Here is a 23,242-nt window from a genome sequence, read left to right as displayed (position 1 = left end):
GTTCTTAATTCTTACTGGATTGTGCTCAAGAGGAAGCAAGAAAGAACAGGCAATATTGTTTCAGGAGTGGGCAGGAGTTTAAATATAGAGTAAATATTGATTGGTAGAGTTAAGATGCTGTTTTAATATGGAAGGTAGCGCAGAAGAGTATTAAAGTACTAAATGTTCTGATTGGATTATTCAGTTTTTGAGTGAAAATGTGTATTAGTTTTATTGTGCACATTGAGGATGTGAAACATTGGAACTTCTCTAAATACTTTACATTTTAGTGAAATTGGGATAGACTGGAATTTTGTAGAGATAGGGGCATTAATAAAGGATAAAATGGCAAATAGGTAGGCCTGTTTTCCGATGTGGCTGCTAAAGCTGAAAAGGGGGGATATATTTAAAGTGACCATGATGGACAAAGAATAAAGTGAGTACAAATACAATTTAATATATATTAATCCAAAATGGTGATTGCTATTGCTACTCGGTCTCTGCGTTGGGCTAAGCCATTATTACAGTACACTGTGAATAGAAAAATTAAAGCCTCAGCACAGATAAAGGAATAAATACTTCCCAAACCCTGTAAGAGAACACGACAGTCTAGTGCTGTAGTTTGGCTGTGTTCCAGATATAAACTACTTCTAACACACAGATTGTCACAACTCCCTGTTGTATTATGTTCGGTTGCAAAAAGCACTTCCTCCCATCTGAGTAAATACTAACTACTTAGCAATTGTTTACATGGAACATTAGCATTAGTAACGCTAGTAAAATATTGGTTATTTTAGTTGCCTTAAGACCTTTTAACAGCTGGGGATTGCCAGTTGGTATCACTGCGACCAGCTTATTGTCCATAGCCCTCACCATTTTGTTAGTTGACCACAGCACCAAATCTTTACTGGCAGGTGCAAAACCGTTATTTAGATTTGGAGAAACGAGTGATGGTTTCTTAGAAAATAATCTATGATTTGGTAACAAATCTCAACATCAACACAAGTATATACATATAAATATGTTTATCCAGATTCAAGAGCTAAAGGTAAGGCTCTTCATAACCACAAGTCAGTACCTAAATGACTATTTGAAAGTAAAAATATTAATACCTATGCCATGTTTTCTGGGAAGAGCTTTTTAATTATCCTTCAACATAAAAATATTTTTGCAATTTTGGTGATCCTCTGTAGTGTTTCTTGGTTTTGAATACAGAGTAGTTATTGACCTTTCTCTAGCTGAAAAAATGTGAAGAAGCCATAGAAGTGGCCCTTTTGACCATTCAAAAATTGTTCTTTTAATAATAAAAAACATTACTTCTGGTAAAAGATTCTGGTAATAATCATGAAGCAAACCTGGCATAGAGCTTTATGTTCAAAACCTCATAATTAGACCATGTTTGTACAGTTTTATAGAGTCAAATGTTGTTTATCTCTGTATTGTATGAACTGAGTAGATATATTGGAAAGAAACTGTAGATCTTTCTGATGTCGGGACCACTGAGGTTTTGACTTGCAACATAGCAGATATGTGAGGCATTGATTGTCCTTGACAGGATAATTGCAAATACAGATTCATAGATCCCCATCCTTATGAATTTATTGCATGTTTCGAAGTACAAAAATAGTCCCGATGTAGAATGCTAGAGTCTACATGTCAAGATTTTTGTCATTCACTTTCATCACAAACACTGCCTACGGATGTTGAACTTGTTCTTAGCCGCTGGAACAAAGAGCTTCAGCGAATGCTTGTGATTTTCCTTAATAAACAAGCACAGCAGGATTGCAATTTCACTGCCACAGAAAATACTAGCAGCATTCTTCATAGCATGTTTAGACATCAGCATATTCTGTTGTAACTGTAAAGCAAGAGAGGGCTGATTGAAGGAATCTGAGGGATCTTGGATTTTGCTCGTGAAAATTATGTTTAGCTGAGATAATTTACTATAGTTTTTGTCCATTTTGCCATAGTATTTACCCTCATGTCATGTAATTAGATTTTTGACGAGCTGTGTGAGTCTGAAAGTCTCTTGTTTCAGGGTCAGTGCAGTTTTAATCATAGTCTAGTGAATTCAGCAGGTAGCACTTCTGTTTTCCCAGAATTTGTGCAATGGTTCTTGTCCCTGACTCTGTTTTTGTGCAGTTAATCCAGTGGCTCATCAGGTTACATGGGCACATTATGCTCTTTATTCTGAACACTGTTTTGAAGTCAAAGGTATTCAGAGAACAAAAACAGCACAAGAAAATGGGGTGGAAAATGAAGGCACTGACATGACAGTCTAATCCAATTCTTAAAAAACAAACAAACAAAATACTGGCGCAATGTTCAAAGTCTATTCAGTCAGACGAGTCTCGGAGATCTGGAAGTTATCAATATGCTGTCCATTGATGCGAATCTCCATATCAGTCCTCTTTGAACTTCTGGAATCTGCTGTTAGAAGGTCTGGGATTGTCTTGTCAAAATTCTCCATCTTGATTTGATATTCCCCTTTGGCACCTCGAGCCAACATGGAGGCGAAATGGTGATGTAATAAGATCTCTGATGGGAGGTAAGATGTCCTCCTCTGGCATGTTTCTCCTGTGCCCTCCTGAGTGGCTGAAAGGAAGACTACCAGCTCAAAATGATGATGAGCCTCCCTTTGTAGGAGAATGGCTAGAGGGCTGGATGGAGTTATAGAATGGTAATATGTTAAGGGGAAAAAAAAGAATGGGCATTCTTCAGAAGTGATACTGTCCAGATGGAAATCAACACTAGTTTGATATAACTGACCATTTTCTCGTTCTTCATAAAGAACTGCAGAAATCCGAACACTGGTGAGTGGGCTAGGGCGAGTATTGGCCACTTGAAACATTAGGTATGGTTTTCCTTCTTTGTGTGTCACTACTGCAGAATAAGTGAACCGGATGGAGAGGGCTCGGTTCTTTGGGCGAGCAATTTTTGCTACAAATGCACCTAAATAAAAAAGAAAATTGAAATATAGATCATGCATGTGATTGTTATTCCCTGGTGTCCTTAATAGTAGATAGAAATCAAGCACAATTAAGGAAGTAGTTCTATATTAGGACAGCAGTGCTTTTATTATTTGCATCAGTATTTGTGCTCTTTTTTTTAGTAGTACCCATGTTCAGGTCCATTGCATTAAATGCACAAAAATACTGCTTATTTTCCAGAACTAATCATGAGCAGTATTTAATAGGTTGTTAAACAAATTTGCCTTGATTGACTGACAGTTGTGAGGAGTGTAAAGTCTAGTGTGTCTGCTCTCAATGATTTGGCATTTCAAGTTAATACCATACTATACCAACTCCAAATAGGTTTTTTGAAAACAGATTTCATTTATTACATAGTAAATTGTTTCCATATATAATTTCCCCCCATTTCTTAACCCTTCTACAATTACATTAAATAATAAAATAAGAGATTTGAAAGCCATTCAGTGATACCTTGTCGGTCCAAGGCTACAGCCCTAAGCTTACTCACATTGTACTAAATGGGGTTTACTTTCCTGGCAAACCTACTTAAAATGGTGCTATTTTAAGCCATAGAAATGTGTCTGGACAGACCTCTAGAAATCTGTTTGAAAATTTAAAAACTACTAACAGTACTCACACATTGTTCCAATGTAGGAAAGAGTGTTTGAACTAAAACAGTTCTAATTTGGAAACTTGAAGAATTGAACAGCTGGAATCCTCACATATGAGCTATGAACACTACACAATGAGAATTTTAGTACAAGTCTTTATGCTGCTGCTGCTGCTGCTGCTTCTACTACTACTACTACTACTACTACTACTACTATTCTGTTAATAATAAAAATGAAAATATAACCTTACGAAACCATTTAGAAAGGGACTCTATATTTCAGAATGCTCAGTAACATAACCACTTCCTCCCACCACCACAGCTTAATGACAGTTTTTATTTGAATGATACCATATAAAATATTGTAAAATGAGATATAATTACCTGTGATGAAGGCCTCCAGCATCAACCCCAATACCATCTGTATAGCAAGCAGAGCGATTGCACTTGGACAGTCTCCGCTTGGGAACATTGTGCCATAACCAATAGTGAGCTGTGTCTCCAGTGAAAATGAAAAAGCAGCTGTAAAACTAGTGATGTACTTTACACAAATAGTATGGTTTGCAGGTGGGGAATCGTGATTAATTTCCAGATCCCCATTCATCTCAGCTAATAGGTACCAGAGCACTGCAAAAACAAGCCAGTGGAGGACAAAAGAGGCAGAAAATACTAGCATCATCCATCTCCAGCGCATGTCCATTAAGGTTCCCCAAGCATCTTTTAGGTATGCAAGACCTTCCCCTTGGGCACCATCCATCTGAAGTGTGCTGTGCCCATCTTTAGTGACCATTCTTGGGTACCGTTGGTCCAGGAGAGGAGCACTAGGTTTCGTGTTGTTGCCTTCTATCACTTCCGTCCTCATCTTCTGAAAATGAAAATAAAAAAAACTGTTGGATGCTTGTTTATTTGTAGTTCAGATGATGATCAGAGATTGACACATTGGCAGTGGACCAGATGCCACCTGCAGCTAGCCAAGGGAGTCTTAATTCATGCAGTTCTGAAAAAATTAACCTTGGGGAGCCAGGGGAGCCACTGCTTTCATGATACAGTAGTGATTACCTTAAAAAAAAAAATTAAATGTCAGATAACTTTTTAGACTTCTATATAATTTAGGAGTGTAAGCCAAACTTTCATATTTTGACATCTCAAGTTTACATCTGTGTCTGATGTTTTAGTTCCATGGCAATGAAGAGTATTACAAGTTTAGATTATCTAAAATTCAGAAGTTTTGGGATGTGTGTTGATAATTTTTAAGCAAAGTACACTAACAGAGCTATTGCAAATATGTTAAATGTGGTTCTAAACAGAATTCCTTTGGGATCTCAAGATTGTTGCATTAGTTTATTGCATGAAACTTGCCTCAGTACAAAACTTGTGGGGTTTTCTACCTAAATATTTTTACTGCTACCAAGCATGATATTTTTATTGTCTAGAATTGTGGTACCTGGGATATAGCCTCTTCTGCTGAACATACTCAGGCCACTGCTGATGTAAAGCTGCATTAAAAAGGGGATAGAGAATAATACGGAAAATATTATGCAGTTATATAAATTGAGAGGAAGTCCTGAGGGGGGAAAGATCTAACTCTAAATCAAATGTGCCAAAGGGTGTATTGGAGTGGGTGAGGTTTCGGTTATGCTTTATTATTCATGTTTCATTTCTATTGATGCAGCCTAGCTTTCAGAGCACCTTGACTTCCTGTGGGAATTGTTAAGTGTTGTGTATCTTCAAAGATCTCCTATTGCTTCTTTTACAGCACATCAGAATGCACAGTTTTAAAAATAACAAATATAATTTAAAAAGAATGAAATGTCTGTTCATGGTGTTTCACTGTTTGCTAGAGAATCTATAGAAATAAACAATGCATGATGATAGATGAAATTGATGGCCTGGTAAATGATATTGTGACTGAGGCACTATAACACATGGCCTGTTAACAATGGTGAACTTGAAATTCTGTTTGCTTTGCTGGACATATTTGTACAATAAATGTGTAACTTATTGTTACATGTGATCCAGATTTTTGTCTCAAAATCAGCACTTTTGGTGAGGGGCTATTTCATTTTCCTAGTATTCAAACAGGCATTTGACACTGCAGGAAAAATGCAGCTCTCTTCCTCAGCACACTTCTCCGCTCCATCTCCATACATGCAAATATTGTTTTTTTTCTTTTAAAAGTAATATTTTGCCATTTGTAGGCTCCTTTATAGTTTTTGTACTCTCTCTTTTTATTGTTGAACATTCATCTCCCTTTTTAAAGAACAAGCAGGAATAATTTGTGAAATTGGATTGTATATTGTCTGACTAGTGTTGGTCCACATTCCGAAGCACTTACAGTTTTGAACTTGAGGATCATTTGGCAGCCTTTAAAAGCTGTAGGGTTTTTTTTAATTTTTTAAAAAACTTACTTTGTTGAGAAGTGAATGACAGACTACTTATGTGCAACAGCTGTAAATGATTGAATTGTAATTTGATATACTTACTGCAGGCATAAGTGTGATCATGAAACTGATTTAAAAATATGCTTAACAGGATGGTTTCCTCAGGTGTAGAGGTATTTACTGCCTCTAACCATTAATCAATGGTAATTGCACTATGTCGTATAAAATTGGATGTCAATTTATAGTGTGGAATAGAAACTAATGGTTGAACAGAACATTTGTAGTTACTCAGATGCTTATCTCCTGTACCATATATGCGAGCATTCTTCTATACTTGACAGTCAGCTGATCCCAAGCCTGTGTGTAAAGAAACCACTATCCTCTCAACAGCAACCCAAATCCTTTGGGTTCATTAAATTCTGTCTGCCACAAGTCTGCAGTTCAGCAAGAACTAAAATGGCATGGATTAGAAAACAATTTGAAAGTCAATGGCTAACCCCAAGATTAACCATGTCCACAGCCAGCATGTTCTGTGGCATGAAGTGTGACTTTTGGAGATCTCCCCTCTGCAGCTCCCTATGCTTTCCTAAAATAGGTCCTTGAGGGTAAGAGGATCCTTAGGGAGATAGTTTAGGGAGGCACAGGTGAATGTAGAAAGAATGGGAGATTGTCAACAATTGCCCTTTCCCCTTCATGCAACAAAAACCCCTGGTGCATTGGCAGAAGGTTAGTCTGAATGTCAGCCAATGCCCTGTGGCTGCCAGTGGTGGTGAACAAAAGGCATGGCCAACTAATAATACTGATGAGAAATGAAGACTACTAATAGTGAAACTTCTATATATTAGTATATTCAGGATGCTACACATCATTTCAGTCATAAAGTACATTAGTAGTATTGTCCTAATGTTACTGATAGGGGTCTGAGACTGACATTGTAGCAGAGCCAGGACTTGAACTGGAACTCCCTGAGCAGCTCAGCTTCGTTCCAGAATGACCCCTTTTATTAGAGAGGCTTGCTTCTGTTTGGAAAAACAAGACTTTACCCAACATTATTTAATTCTGTAATTTACATGCCCTCTTTGAATAAAATGGCTGTTTCTAACATTGATGTGGTTTTGGGGAAATGTTGAGTGGACTATCAAGCATATTTTCCTAAGTTCTGTTTAAAACAAAGCATAAGAATGCTTGCCTCTCTGTGAAACATATAGATGACTAAAACTCAAGAGCAGCCAATTAACACCATTGCAGCTTGACTGTTGTACTGAGAGTAGGGGCTGCTTCTGTAACTGCAAGTGGCTAGAACTGATAAAAGTGTTTCTTTTTTTAAAATTACCTGATGACATATTATTAGTTGTAATTATTAGTTGTTCCATCTGTGAAAGATGGGACATCTTTTGCTTGGAGAAAACTAAGTTAAAAGCTGGTAAAAGATCCATCTGAAATAGAATTAGGCCATCTGAAGGTGACACTTAAGTGCGCAAATTTTTGAATGACCAATGAACTGTGGGTTCAGTCCAATCTCCTGTGGGCACAGTGCCCAGAGGGATTGCCATTGGGCATAATGTAGGCTCTGAGATCATATTCCTTGACAAAGAGGAGGAAGAGGGCTGGATGGAAATATGACAGGTGTGCACAAGCCACCTATTCCTCATAACAGCCTGGCGAGGTTCCTGTATGTGTGCTTATCAGCAGGTACTATGGAAGGTGGGGTGACAGGTCTATGCTGTGCACTGTCGTGATCCCTCCACACAGGAGCTATGCCACCAGTGGTCTAGATTGAACATAGGGGTTGACCAAATGATATTGTTGAATATCACTAATTCTTATTCACCATTATCAACATTCTGTCACAATCTTGATTTGAAGAGCTTGCTATACTAACCTTAAGGCTGAGAAAAGGGAACCAAAATAGTGATATGCTGTCTACTCTGTGTTCATCAATATGCATTAATGTGCTGAATTCAGCACTGAGCTAGGAGTTCTACCATGTACTTAAGAACTACTATGTGGAACTTAGCATAAATTTCTGTTTACCTCAGTGGGTTTGGATTTCAAGTACATCAGGTAAGTGGGAGGGGATGGGGAGAGACAATGAACTCCTGCAATGCAGTAGAGACTACCTATGGGGAGAGCTGGAACAAGGAATGTAAGTGTGTATTATAATACCTTTATTCAGCCATAGATCAAAGGGAATAATTAGCCTATCACTTTCCCAGTATTTCTTTTGTACTTATCATTCAGGGACCTGGCTTATGGAAAAAGCGTGAGAAGAGATGCTGCTGTCTGTTCTGCAACCATGTATGCAGAAAATCCTTCCTCCCTTAGACATCTTTTTATAAAGTGAAAAACCCTTTATAGTGGGGGTTTTTAGTGGAGTAACCAGAACTATGTACAGTATTTAAAACATGGCTGCACAATACATTTGTATAAGAGCATTATGATACTGGTCTCCCTTACTTTCCATCCTTTCCCTAATGATCTCAAGTGTGAAATTTCCCTTTTTAAAATTGTGCTTGCTGAGTCGTTTTCATTCAGCTATCCACCACAACCTCAAGATTTATTTCCTGGAGAGTCACAGGTAGTTCAAATTTTGTAGTGTATATGTGAAGCTGGGGTTGCTTGCTGCAGTACGCATCACTTTATAGTTATTTACATTGACTCTTATTTGCCATTTTTGGTCATTCACCTAAGATTTTTAGGAGGCTTTTCAGGTTACAAATGTTTGCAAGTACATAGGTCATCCCTCGCCAACCATGGTTTTGCCAACCATGGTTTTAATTATCCACAAATGGGAAATTGTGACCTGATTTGCCAACCACAACCTAAGTATCCATGGCTGGTGAGGCATTTTAGTGATTTTGGGGGCATTTTAGTGATTTTTAGGGTTTTAGAGATTCAGTCTGCTCATTCCTTTTGGTGACCCTTGCTGACTCCTGGTGATTTAAAGTGCATTGGAATAATTTTGGGAGGTTCAAAATTTTTTCACAGATTCAATCTGCTCATTCCTCTTGGTGACTCTCGATGATATTAAGGGATTTGTGGTGATTTTAAGTGACTTTTCCTCTTTATTTTGAGTTGTTTTTGTGATCGCAGTTCCCCTAATCCCCTGTTTCCAATTCATTCCTATGTCTCCCCAACCACTGGTTTTTGTGGGAACGTAACCCTAACGGTTGGCGAGGGATGACTGTGCATAACAGTGCACAAAGAGGAATGTTCATTCTCTCATGTGATCACATTGTGGTTTCTATTTGTGATGTGATGTGATGTGTATATGCATCTGTGCAGATTGCTAACCTGCAAAGGGTGTCAGGGTGTGGGAAATGAACTAAAAATTCCAAGGAACCTTATATGTGTAATAGTCTGAACAAAATCTAAACATCAAAAATAGAAGAGTGATGGATCACTAAGTTGTTAGTGCCACACTGTAGACAAAACTGGGTAATTCAGAGCCTCAAACGTGGGGAGAAATTTGAATGGGAAGAAGTTATTTCTAGCTATAGCAGTGGTCAGATGCCCCTGGAATTATGACTTTTTGTGAGATAATATATAGATAATCTCCAAATTCCAGTGAAGATTAAGTAAATTTTATTTCTCAGTGTTCTATCCACTACATCTTCAGTTCAGTGGACCACAAGGATGGACCTACTTATACCACTGCTTTAGTAAATAAAATTCCTAAAGAATAGGATAATATCCTGTAAGTGGAATAAATAAGGAATTAAAGATTATAAAGGAATTAAAGATTATAAGGGATTATCCCATGAAACATTGCAAGGAAATTTAAGGACTGACAAGAGGAAGTACACTTTCACATAGCAAATAATTAATCTATGGGATTCTCTGCCATGAGATGTGGTGATGGCCACTAGCTTAGATGGCTTTTAAAGGGGCTTGGACAGATGCATGGAGAACAGTTCTATCAATGGCTACTAGGCTTTATGGCTATAGGTTACCTCTAGGCTCAGAGGAAGGATGTTTCTGAATACCAGTTGTAGAAGAGCAACTGCAGGAGAAAAGGTATGCCTTCATTTTGTGCTTCTGGGCTTCCCAGCGGCATGTGGTAGGCCATGGTGGGAAACAGGATGCTGGACTAGATGCAGCCCTTAAGCCTGATCCAGCAGGGTTTTTCTTATGTGAGAACTCTATTCCTGGGACAAGTTTTCGCTGCTTCATTACAAGAGAAGTAGTGATGGATGTTTTTCTGCAAAAGTTTGAAGGCCCTCCTACCCAAGTTAGGTGTTTCACTTACTATATGTACCTGAATCCAAGACTGTTGGTTTTTTTAAAAAATTATATTGAAAATCAGGAGACCGTCTTAAATTTGAAGTCCTATTCCTTTCAAGTAAATGCAGGTGTAACCTGTATTTAACATCTACTTTTTATGGAGGTCGTCTTCAATTCAGGTCAATATGGGCACACATCAACAAAAATTTTAAAAATTACCTTTGACAGTTAAATATTATCAGAATCTTCTGTTAGAAAAAAATGGCTTAATTTGCATACTAAAATTTTATATAGCGTGTTTTTTCTTTGCATCTCCTTAACAATTATGTTTTCCCTGGCACATAATACTATTATCTTGTTGTATACCTGAGGACCTATTTCCTTTTTTGGCACCTTCAGTGAGTTTTTATCTGAGTAGGGCTGCTTATTAAATCCGTGATAGTTCTAGCGTTGACCTCTTTTTTTAAGGTAACTTAGAACATAAGAACCGCCCTGCTGGATCAGGCCCAAGGCCCATCCAGTCCAGCATCTTGTTTCGCACAGTGGCCCACCAGATGCCGCTGGAAGCCACAGGTAGGAGTTGAGGGCATGCCCTCTCTCCTGCTATTACTCCCCTGTAACTGGTACTCAGAGGCATCCTGCCTTCGAGGCTGGAGGTGGCCTATAGTCCTCCAACTAGTAGCCGATGATAGACCTCTCCTCCATGAAGTTATCCAAAACCCTTTTAAAGCCACCCAGGTTGTTGGCTGTCACCACATCTTGTGGCAGAGAATTTCACAAGTTGATTATGCGTTGTGTGAAAAAGTACTTCCGTTTGTTGGTCCTAGATTTCCTGGCAATCAATTTAATGGGATGACCCCTGGTTCTAGTGTTATGTGAGAGGGAGAAGAATTTATCTCTATCTACTTTTTCCACACCATGCATGATTTATACTTTATTTTACTCTAGTCATATCCCTAGAGTAAGTAACAGCTGGCCCAAGAAAGCAGCCAAGTGGCTTTGTCCCTGCCCCTTCTTCTGTCACCTGCCCTCCCTAACTCCCAGTACCTTCCATCTCATGCCACAGTGGTTTCCCAAGTTGAGTTGTGGCTCTTTAGCGCTGGAAGCAAGAAAGTATCTGTGGTCAGTGTAGTGCATAACTGTGTTTGAATTGTCCCTGCCGCCTGGGTTGGGATGTGTGCCTGAGGTGATGACATGGTGACCGTGGGAGGGTGGAGGAAAGGAACACGGTCAAAATGAGAGTGGAGGGTCAACAGGTATAATCTTACATGGCCTAGGGTGTAAGCAAGTAAGGCATGATGCACAGCAGCTTGGTTGGTCACAGCCTAAATAAATTGGTGTGAAACTAACAAGGCCTTTGGTTGTAACATAAAATGTGATATATTTGAATAGCATCAGTGAGATATACATTATGTCTGATTCACTGCTTTCACCCTTTCAAATTGACTGAGGTTTTTGCATTTCATATACCCAATTTAAGAATGGGTATAAAGAGAAATAGAAGAACATAGATGGGTTTAGGAGGCAAACTTGCTATAGTATAAGCATTATGGTAATGAAAAAATGTGTGTATTTACCTCTGCATTCTTGGCTATGAATAGAAAAGCTCACCAATAGCCCAGTCTTCAGATTCCCTGTGCTCATGCACATGTGCTTAGGATAGGGCATACCAACAGCAATGTACATGCAACATTGCAAAGACATGAGCATAGACCAACATTGCACCAATTCTACACCAGCATCACAGGCATACATAGCAATTCTCAGTAAATATTTAGGATTTGAATATCAAATACTCATTAAATTTTAAAAGCTTATTTTCCCTTCAAGCTTAAGTACTATAGAACATTTTGTGTGCAGTATTCCACACTAATTCCTACATAGCATTCACTGGTCTCCTTCAAGCTGTTTTCCCCATTTTTCAGAAGGTGAACAAGAAATTGTGATATAGTTACAGATAATCTTCTTAAACACTGACATGTTTAGAAATTATATTGGTTATGTGTGGAATCAATGGGGAATATTGTGAACATTTATTGTTCTAAAAGTTCATTTTGTTAAGACAGCAATTAGGTTTAAATTTGCAGTGCATTCAATATTTAATTTGCATCCAGCAGCGCAAAGTGGATATTGCAGCATAATTCTGTGAAGAGCAAAAACTCCCAAGTAGATACAACAGAACCATTTGAATTATTATTTTGATTGAAAATAAAAGTTGTAGTAATCCAATGATCTGCCACACACTTTAATTCCTACCACCTGTATATCAGTTATGATATATTGTAGTAACATTTTTCAAGGCTTTTATAAATAAAGATGAGAAATTGGTTGGGCCTGGTATTTAGTTATTTAAGCTCTTGATAGTTTACTACAACTATTACTATTGATATTTCTATACCGCTTTTCAACCGAGCTTCTCAAAGTGGTTTTACACATAAGCCCTTTGACACACTGATTAAAATCAGTTTAACACAGTGATTAAAAATTCCATGTCTAAATACTAAACCACATTCATTTTTTTCAGAATTCTATACTTTTACATTTACTGATCAAGTACATTTCTCAGATGCAGGTAGTAAAATGGCAGTGTCTGTTTGCTCATGAATAGTTAGGTTAATCTGAGTGGTTCAGATCTGGCTGCAACCACTGAATTATTGTTTGTTTTTAAGAAATGCCCCTTTGAAACTACACTGCATAATTAAGAACTGCTGCACATTTTATTTATGATCTTAGCCAGAGGGCCATGGAAGATGCTGAGATTACTCTTAGTGAGATACCTGCACAGAAAAGATTTATTTATTTATTGGTTTTGGCTCTGGAAGCCATCATTGGACAATGTTCATTTGAAGTAAATTTCTGCTTTGAAGGAAACCATAGTATTTAAATTTGGCATTGCAAATTTTGGCATTTCAAATCATATCTGTATGAATCCTCCAAAAACATAGAAAAACTAGAACCAAACAACTGAAAATATTTTTAAAAATGATGCTCTGCCAGCATCATGTACTTACCAGTATCTTTGTTGCTTTTATCTGTCTGGTGGGGAAAGGGAGGAAGGTGAATGTCTTAGATATGGAAAGCGGACAAAGCTATCTTGTATCTGTATACAGTGATCCCAATGCAAGGAAGAAAAACCCTTTTGACAACTAGCTTGGAAGGATGTTTGTTCAAAATGGGCTTACAGGTCTCATTCCACAGTTTATAATGTGGGGGGGTTGGTTTTCATATGAAGCTGATGTGATTGGTCATTTGGTCTGCAGGGGGGCCAATTAGCTGTGGTCATGTGGAAAAGAATGCTGATTTGTTAGAGATTTCTTTACCCAACACATACCCTAGCAGCTGTGGAGAAATCCACAAGAACTTACTTGGAGAAAGGGGTGCATTTTTTCTCTTAATCAGGATGGGGTTTTTAGGTTTGCATAATCTTACTTAAGGTTTTACTTGGAGGTTCAAAGGAATGAAATTCCTCAGAACTGTTTTCCATTCAGCTTTTCTTGTGGTAGCTGTTTACAGTTCACACTTTATGTGATTCTTTCTTCTAACCAAAATCAGGCAGGATAAGTGAAGATATACTTTCCCTTTCACTTTCCTCCTATTAGATTTTTTAAAAGTGCCTGGATCTACCTTGGGATTGGCAAACACGTCATTTACAGGAGACATCAATACAATATATACAAAGTTTGTTAAGTAATTCATAGCCTGATTGTAGATGCCTTTATCTCTAATGGATCTCTTTTGCTTCTTCTCTTTAGTTTGCAGTGTTCATAGGATTGTCTGTCTTAAATCAGGAAAAGTAATATTATGTATTAGAGCAATATTGTTGAGATGGAATGCATGATTACGCTGACCTTAAGACCAAAATGAGCCACATACTTGCATTGAGTAAATCTGTGATCTTCAGAATCTATGCTGTGTGGAGTTGGTCTTCAAGTGTAACAATTAACTAGGGAAGACAATAATGTAAGAGTCCCATAATGTCCACCTTCCAGAACCACTTACATGATCTGTGAGCGTAGCTTTGTAATGCAGTTCAGCATTTCACATTTTTCCTTAGTTAGCTGCTGATGTGAGGACTTTGATCGAACGTCAGACCTAAGAGGATCTGAGAAACAAAGACTGTAATTGTTTGCAGTAAAACTACTGAAGACCTGCTGTGAAAATTAATGTAAACCAATATAATGCTACTTAGAAACTGAAATCTCCCTCATGTTTTTCCTTTGTAAAAAAGCCCCACAGAATACAAAACATTAATTCTTCATTTCATTAGTAGAGAACATTTCAATACATGTTGAGGCACAACACCATAAAACTGAGAGACATGCACTGTGACCTTCACAGCCATGGGGACAAGGGGACACTTTTCACTTGAGCATATGGGCCTCCAACATGTGTTACTTCTTCTCAGTCCCTTTACCATAGGGTGTGTGTAAGTGCGTGCATTTTCTTTTTATTACAGGCACTTTAGTTTTGTATCAGTTTATTTAATTTGGATTTGTCTGTCCAAGTGTAGAAGTACTTGCATGTTCCTGGTATACATTTTTAGGTTGCCTCAAAAAATGTGGTTTATGCTGTAGATCGATTGGGTGGTAAGCAGTGATACTATAGTTAAAGTGAGAATGAATAAATATATTCTCCCATGTCATAGTGCCTTTTTAGTTTTCATAAGTTTAGTGGCATGTGTACAACTATATGAGCAGATTTTAGGGCATTTAGGAAATAGTCATCTTTAAATGTTGGTCTTAATTGTGTGGAAGTGTTTGCATACCTTCATAGATATGAAGACTAGGATGCAAAGCTACATGGATGCAATTGTGCAAATTCAAATTAAGCTTTTACCCTGTGATTCTACAATGATGTAGTAGTAGTAGTAGTAGTAGTAGTAGTAGTAGTAGTACTACTACTACTACTAGTAGTAGTAGTAATAGTAGAACATGTGTATAGGATACCTGTGAGGAGGAATTCAGGAGTAGAGATGGAGAAAACTGAAATGAACTGTGACAAGCTCTGATCTGTATACACTCTAGAAATGGCCACAGTCTCCTAAGTCGTTGATCATGGGTGTGCAAAGGACTACGTTTTCTGCTCAGAGAGGCCCTTCCCACAGCATTAAAAGTTGCCTTTTACTTTGTGGGATTTGCCCATACACTTCGGATTAGGGCCTATGTAAGGTAAGGTAAAGTGTGCCATCAAGTCGACTCCTGGCGCTCACAGACCCCTGTGGTTTTCTTTTGGTAGAATAGAGGAGGGGTTTACCATTGCCTCCTCCACTCAGTATGAGATGATGCCTTTCAGCATCTTCCTATATCGCTGCTGCCTGATATAGTATCAGCGGGGATTCAAACCACCAACCTTCTGCTTGTTAGTCGAGCATTTCCCCGCTGCGCCAATGAAAAATGCTTTGGGGTTCCTGAAAAGAGTGGTGTTGCAATGTATTTCTCTAATATGAAAGATACTAGAAAATTATCTTTATTATAGTTGAGAACAGTATGGGTTTTTGTACATCTTATAGAAAGATTGTTGACATTGTCTGCTATCCTAGTGTTTAAAAAATCCTCAATAAACAAGTTTTCAAAATATTGTATTCCAGAACACCACTTTAGTACTTTGAAGTTAGTCCCTTTTAAAACTTCAAATTACATAGCTGTAGACTTTGTTGGCTGGATGTCTTTGTTGTATCTGAACTTTTCCATAAACACCATGGCTGGCTTTGGGTCAGACATGGAATGCAGGTGCCCTTTTACTGCTCCTTCTCCTCAGGAAGTCCAGTCAATTAGTTTGAGGCAAAGCCACAGAACTTTTCTTTTTTCTTTTCATCCTGGGAAATCATGGCCAAACACCAACCTCTGTGCTAAGTAATTTAAACCCAATAAACTGAACATACTAGGGATATAAGCTATATGCATATTTACAGAACTTTAGACTTTGTGAAATTTGTGTTGTTTTTTTCAATATGAACTAGCAGGGACTAAGCCACTATTTGCTTTTTCATTCTTAGTTATTTCCAAGTCTGCTGCCGTTAGTTGGATTTGGAAAAATTATTTCATCCAGTTACATAGTTTGATTGTATTATCTTCCTAAGCATTGACATTTGTTGCTATATGTTGACTAACACTTTTGAGTTAGCCCCCACTATTAAGGGACTTCCAGCCCAGTTCAATGTGTACTTATTTGGAAATAACCCCCACTGAGTTTAATGTGACTTTCTCCCTGATAAGCGTACTTAGGACTTCAACGTTCGTGGATATGCTTTGTTCCACCATTTTATAATAGCTTCGATGAAGTCCTAATTTAACAGCATGGCATTTAATCCTTCTGCTGATCTAGCAGCGGAAGTGTAGCATATAGCATAGAAGTAGCATGTATATATGCTGATGTCGCATATAGAATGCTATAGCTGATGCTGGGAAATATGTCAGATGCCAGAACGATCATGTTTTCTCCACTACGCAATGTTTACTCCTCAGTGTGCCAGTTTCCTATCCATGAAACAAACTTACAGTACTGAGCTTGCAAAATGTAAATCTTTCTCAGTACATAGTGTCTTTAACCATTGTCTGAAGCCTTATGTGTTCTATATTGCCGTTGGCTATCTGCAGAATGTATTGCATTTCAGTAAATGTTATAACACCAGCAATCTGGTTGTGGTCCTTGCTGAACAATTGCTGATTCCGATTTAAATGTTTAGAGGTGCTAGTTGTAAGCTTTAATGAAATTATCCTGGGATAAGTAGGCAATTGTACTAAATTACACTTCATAGATGTTTGGTAGGAAAGCATTTTGATCAGAAAATAGACATTTTCTACTATCAGATAATGCATTGCTTAAGAGCACCTCTCATACTAACAACAACAGAATCCTTGTGCCATTATAAACTTTGCAGGGACCAGGAATAGTGTCTTGATACCTCTGAACTATGGTAAAGCAATCTCATTGAACATCAGGTGGCATCTAATTGTTTATGCAAACAGAAACTCTGCAGATACTCTTCTGTCACTTGTTGCAAAGTGAACTTTTGACTTTCTTAAATGGTTACAGCTGTACTGTAACTTTTTCACTAAATCTCCTTTTTGAAGACTGAAATCCTAAATTTGGTCTTTATCCCACAAACCCCACAATAATAGCTTAAAGAAAAGCACCTATCATTGGAAGAAAGGCAAAGAAAGGTCTATTCAGTCTTCTATTCTTTCACCCCAGCCTTTTGTTGTTCAAATTTTACAGTTCTTAGTTACATTTTAGATGCCCTTTATGATGAATATATTCATCACTTGTATACTTTTGTTTGTAGTGAGACCAAACTTTGAGGAAGGTGGAACAGTAACAGCAGGAAGGAAGCATGAATTTATACGCTCTGAGAGCGAGAACTGGCGCATCTTTAGGGAAGAACAAAATGGTGAAGATGATGATGGAGGTTGGCGACTGGCTGGTTCACGAAGGGATGGTGAGAGATGGCGTCCTCATAGTCCAGGTGAGAGGAAAGAATGGAAAGGGAAACCACAGATTGGTTAAAGTACAGTGAGTGAAGAAAGTCTGGAATGGAAGGTTATTGCAGAAAATATCTATAAGACTGCTCTAATGGCAGTCATTCTTTGTTTTTAAAGAAATAGCTTCCTCAAACTATTTCCAGAGCAAAAAGACAATAATAGAGCTCTTCTTACCTTCTCTGCTTCTTGTTCCACCAAATGTTCCCCAAGTCTGATTTCTTCTAAGGATCACTCTAGATTCTGAGGCTGAAGTATTATCAGATGCCTTCTGCTACTTGGAACGAAATATTTGTCACTGAGAATGCTGCATTGTGTGTCTTCCTGACGTCAGATATGTCTGATAAATGCACAATAAAGCAGCAGTGTGTCTAACTTAGACAGTACAAAAACAGCTGAATCAGCACCTCATGATGATCAGATGTGAGGATTTTATTTAGGACATGAGTAATTGCTATCCCTTTAGCTTCATCTTGTTCTTCATGCGAAAAGCAACACTGGGTCTCATTTATTTTTTAGTACTCAATAGATCTGTGTGTATGGCAGATCAGTCTTGAGACTGAAATATTAATGGACATTTTCCATGATTTGGAAATTAGTAGAAAGTTTGTCACAGAGAATGCTGCATTGTGTAGAATACGATGTACACATTCTGCAGTTTCTTCTTAATTCAAAGATAGTTTGAAGTTCCATCATCAATAAGATATCTTTAATCTGTTCAAAATTATTTAAAGATCAAAATCAAAACTTGCTAGTTTGATATAGAATCAGTTGTTGTCATGTTGGTTCCAGAGACTTGTAAGACCAGCAAAAGTCATTTTGGTCTGGTTCAATGGTTTATTGGATTATGAATTCCACCGGAAGCCTCCTGAGCCCATATCCTCCCCACTCCCCTTAACGCCTCAGTGCACACACCCCTAGATAACCCTGGTTTTGTTAAACCACAGCTCTGAAAGTTATCCAAGCCAAGGAGCTGTGGTTTACAAATTTCACTTTCCCAACATGATTTGTAAGCCACAGTTCCAGGGTTCAGATGACCCCTGGAACTGTGATTTACTAAAACTAGGATGTTTGTCAAAGTTCTGTACTGAAGTTGAAGGCGTTATGGGAGAAGGGAATGTGTAGGCTCAGCAGTCTTTGAGATCACTTTATGAGCGAACAAACTGCCTTTTAGTCATCTGAACTGGCCCTTTATTTTATTTTTTATTTTTTTTGAGAGCTGTATTAGAGGAATTCTGCATTGTACCAGGAATTCTGTGCTGCTATTAGGAGGCTGCCGGTTCGAATCCCCGCTGGTATATTTCCCAGATTATGGGAAACACCTATATTGGGCAACAGCAATATAGGAAGATGCTGAGAGGCATCATCTCTTACTGCGAGGGAGATGACAATGGGTAAACCCCTTCTGTATTGTACCAAAGACAATCACAGGGCTCTGTAGTTGCCAGGAGTCGATGCTGACTCGATGGCACACTTTACCTTTATTAGGATTATAAGCTCTCTGTGAACTGAGCTCTGAATCTGTTTCCTTTCTTTGCTATATTTCCCTTCCTTCTTTTTGGAGAGGCATAGAATCAATAAATAGTCTTCAAAAGGAGAATTTCTGTTAAATCACATGGGAATAGCTTGGTATTTCTGGATATTAAAATGAAGTTTTTGTTTGTATAAACAAACATTAAAATGCACTATATCTTCATTTGAAAAAGGCAGCTTTACATATCTGTTAACTGTTATCCTAGTACAACCTACACAAAATGTTAGATAACTGTGTTTAAGATCTTACAGCCCCAGAATGGAATGGTATCATTTATTGAACTGATGCCTGTTAATGTATAAAATGTAGGTCAGTCTTCCTGGGCTACACAGACCTTTTTATGAAAAATAATGAGGAAGTTAATTTCTAGCTTCTACAAGTGCAAGAAAAATAAGCTGCTACAAGTGAAAATTTTACTCACTACAGGTAGAAAATACCCTAATCACAAATCAGTGCACCAAATGCATGTAATTGAATATATTTGATCAGTAGGGAGTTACTGTGGCCTCAGTCCTTTACTGATCTGTCAGAGTACTATGCTATGCGTATTTTGAATAAGGTAAAGATTTTGTGTATTATGCCTTACAATTGGTTAGTGGGAGATTTGCTGCTATGCAATTGTATTCCAGGCTTTTGATTTTGACAGCCACCTTGTCATGGTTGGGGACATATTGCAGCTGAAGTAGAGCAGAACCAGCTTAGCAACAATAGTGGCTTATGCCAAACTGCATTTGAAGGCTACCACATTTCAAACACCAGAATCACACACAGTAACAAACCAGCTTGGTTACTCAGCACTTCTCCCAGGATGTAGAGAGATGTCATCACCTGCTGTCCCCTTTTTGCCTCCCTCTCATGCAAGCTTAGTCTTAGTCACACATCCGTTAAAAGCAGTGTCTAGAAATAAGCTGGTCAGCTTCAAATCTTTTTGCACAATTATTGTGCCTAACATGCTACCTCACCGTGGTGCCATGGAAAACAAGGGCAGACTCAACAAATGGAATCAATGACCACATATTGCAAGCTACACTTCAAACCCCAGGAAGAAGGCTTGCTAAATAGCAGGTAGAGGGAAAAGGCAAGTTGTTTTGAAGAAGCATAACGGGGGAAGGAGGGAAGGGGAGATGAAGAAAAGACATCAGTGACACACTTGCAAGTTTAAAAAAAAAAAGCATCTGTGGTCTCTAATGAGAAATACTAAAATATTCTGCTAAATCCCATGAAATGGAACATGTCCAACTTTATAGAGCCTTATAAAATGATCTCACTAGCAAAGGGTGCCCTCTGCAGTTGAATTGATTGTGAAGCTTAGTGATCTAGTGTGGTAAGTCAAATTGCTGCAGAATTGATTCAGAGAATGAAATTGTGATAGTTCTTGTAGATCCAGTAGGTTGGAATTAGGCCTCACAGTCCTTTAAGATTAATAAAATAGCTTCAGGAGACATTGGGCTTACAGGTGCACTTTCTGGAGAAAAACCATAGTAGTAATCTTTTATGAAATGCCTATTTCAAGGTGGACCGTAAGCTGTAGTGGCGTTCTGAAGTTCTGTCACTTTGTCCTCTCTTTCCCCTGTTCTCTTTTCCTGTATCCCTTTCTCCTTCCAAACAAGTTCTTGCCCTATGGAACTCTTATGTAAAGTTACTTTCCCGCTCCCTTAGACGGCCCTCGTTCTGCAGGCTGGAGAGAACACATGGAGCGACGGCGGAGGTTTGAATTTGATTTCCGAGAAAGAGATGATGAACGAGGTTACCGAAGAGTGCGATGTGGCAGTGGCAGTATGGATGATGATAGAGATAGCCTTCCTGAATGGTGCTTAGAAGATGCTGAAGAAGAAATGGGGACTTTTGACTCATCTGGGGCATTCCTGTCCTTAAAAGTGAGAAATGTTCTGTGGGATTTGAAATACCATGACCTGTATTATTTTATAACTACTAGTATAAAGTTTGATATATATGTATTATCCTTAGAAGGTTCAGAAGGAGCCAATTCCTGAGGAACAGGAAATGGATTTCCGTCCTGTAGAGGAAGGGGAGGACCACTCTGATTCAGAGGGAAGTCATAATGAAGAAGCCAAAGAACTAGAGAAGACGCAAGTGAGGGAAGGGGTTAAAACAGAGCTAGCAGCAGCAGGTAAGAAGAGTTTCTTAGGTGTATCTCTTGTATGTTCCTTCTATCTCCCAGATACATTAAATAAAGTTGTCCACCATTTCAGAAATAACAGAAGAAACCGTCAAAGAATCTTCAGCATCTACCAGGTCAGGTACTCCACCAAAACCCCAGTCACAAGAGCCATTGCCATCAAGTCTGCTTGAAAGGAGGGAAGACTGCATTCCGGAAATAACAGAAAAAACACAGGATAAAGAGAACCAAATGGAGGACATCCCACCAGCCAAAGTGCCCAGTAGAGAAGGTAATTAAAATGGGGTGGTATGTGAAGTTTGACACACTTTTGGAAGAACTATATCTAGTATGTATTCATAACACTGCATTGACTAAGCAGAGTAGATGGTAACTGAGAAATCAACAAAATATTGCTTTAGCGATATTGAAAATATTTCAATATGTTAATTAACTCATGATAACAATTTACTTGGGTATTAACAAAAGTGTGATGCAAAGCAGCACTCTGCAGCTGGATTGATTGGAGAGCCACAGGAGTGAACAAACAAGTTCCTTTCACCCTCCTTCCTTTTTACCTTCTACCTTCAATGTATTTATAGCTTGTAGATGCTGGGTGGGGGGTGGGGGGGAGACCAATTCACTACATGTCCTGGAAGGGAAGGAAACCCTTTAACATAAAAGGGATTTAGTTCATATCCTGAACTGCACTCCTGCTTCTCCTCCTTCCGGTTGCTTCCATCCCCCTCACCGCTCTTGGTTGCGGCTGCAGCGTTGCTGGTGCCTATTGGCCAGGCTGCAGCCCCCTATTTCCAGAGACCTCCCCAACTTCACCCGAGCCCCGCTCCTGCTCCTCCCCACAGGAGCAGCAGCAGCAGTTGACTGGGCCCTTCCTTGCTGCTGCCGCCACCATGGCCACTCGTTCTCCTCAGGCCGTTGACAGGCTCGGGCCCGTCCCTCACGCTTCCTTCTTTCTCTCTCCTACACTCACTCTTCCCCTCTTTCTTCCTCTTCCTTCTCCTTCTCTCACTCTCCCTTCCTGAGATAACAGCTCTTGTTCATCTTGCTTCCTCATCTAATTCACACAGCAGCCTCCTTCTCCCGAAGGGACTCTTTCCTCCCTCATGACCCCTCTCTTCGCAGACCCCTGCCCACGATTTCATTCATATATCTATATATCTATATTTATATCTATATATATATTCCTCTCCTCTACAATCAAGAAAATCTTCCAACCAGTAACAGTTGCATTCCAACTGACCTTAACCATTACAGGCTCTTCCCTGCTATCTGCTTATGGAATCCCCACTGCTCAATCACCATGGTGCTACAGGCTCCTCCCCGCTATCTGCATATGGAATCCCCACTGCACAATCACCATGGTGCTTCTGCTCACAAATATTAGATGTGTTTGAAAGTGCTTCTTTCCATTTCAAAGCCTACTTTAAGGAAGCTTGCTAAGGCTAAAAGGTTCCTTTTCTAGAAAAGGGCATATATGAGTGGTGGGCCATTTAGTGGCTTTCTGTGGGCTGAACTTTGCCTACTAGTTGCCATTTAGAATTTAGAAAAACTTCTCTACACACCATGCATGGCTTTATAAACTTCAGTCATACTCTCACTTATTCTCCTCATCTCAACTTAAGAAGGCACAGATGCTTAGCCTTTCCTTTTAAGGATGGAGCCCCACTTTGGTTGCCCTCTTCCAACTCTGAAATACCATTACTTGATATTGCAACCAATATCAAATAATTTAAGAACATAAGAACAGCCTTGATGGATCAGGCCCAAGGCTCATCTAGTCCAGCATCCTGTTTCACACAGTGGCCCACCAGATGTCACTGGAAGCCACAGGCAGGAGTTGAGGGCATGCCCTCTCTCCTTCTGTTACTCCCCTGCAACTGGTACTCAGAGGCATCCTGCCTTTGAGGCTGGAGGTGGCCTATAG

The 23,242-nt window shown here is 38.9% G+C and overlaps 2 protein-coding genes across 15 annotated transcripts in view; one reads left to right on the top strand and one right to left on the bottom strand.

Annotated features, from left to right (window-relative positions):
- GIGYF2 (GRB10 interacting GYF protein 2) overlaps positions 1-23,242 on the top strand; it is a 144,877-nt gene that overhangs the window by 65,917 nt on the left and 55,718 nt on the right. Inside the window, exons 8-11 of one of the 3 annotated variants that reach the window (XM_053307977.1) lie at positions 17,452-17,631; positions 20,838-21,055; positions 21,150-21,309; positions 21,392-21,589. In XM_053307977.1, coding sequence (XP_053163952.1) covers positions 17,452-17,631; positions 20,838-21,055; positions 21,150-21,309; positions 21,392-21,589 — 756 coding nt within the window. Of the gene's footprint in view, positions 1-17,451; positions 17,632-20,837; positions 21,056-21,146; positions 21,310-21,391; positions 21,590-23,242 lie in introns of all 3 variants that reach the window. The other 2 variants (XM_053307976.1, XM_053307978.1) reach the window with 2 other exon arrangements.
- Positions 416-22,626, bottom strand: KCNJ13 (potassium inwardly rectifying channel subfamily J member 13). 12 transcript variants are annotated; one of them, XM_053307982.1, is made up of 7 exons: positions 22,559-22,580; positions 17,822-17,984; positions 14,166-14,282; positions 13,178-13,202; positions 5,006-5,057; positions 3,946-4,426; positions 416-2,931 (listed from the first exon to the last, which is right to left on the bottom strand). In XM_053307982.1, exons 6-7 carry the CDS (start codon positions 4,421-4,423, stop codon positions 2,312-2,314), a joined length of 1,098 nt encoding a protein of 365 aa, XP_053163957.1. In that variant the 5' UTR covers positions 4,424-4,426; positions 5,006-5,057; positions 13,178-13,202; positions 14,166-14,282; positions 17,822-17,984; positions 22,559-22,580; the 3' UTR covers positions 416-2,311. The 12 variants fall into 12 exon arrangements, with proteins under 12 accessions (XP_053163957.1, XP_053163954.1, XP_053163961.1 ...); XM_053307979.1 differs by having other exon boundaries at positions 14,166-14,268; XM_053307986.1 differs by having other exon boundaries at positions 3,946-4,423; positions 14,166-14,268.

This window comes from Hemicordylus capensis, chromosome 3, assembly GCF_027244095.1.
Source record: "Hemicordylus capensis ecotype Gifberg chromosome 3, rHemCap1.1.pri, whole genome shotgun sequence".
Lineage (NCBI taxonomy): Eukaryota > Metazoa > Chordata > Lepidosauria > Squamata > Cordylidae > Hemicordylus > Hemicordylus capensis.
Note: the sequence above shows the minus strand (reverse complement) of the source record. Positions and strands in the feature narration are given on the sequence as shown.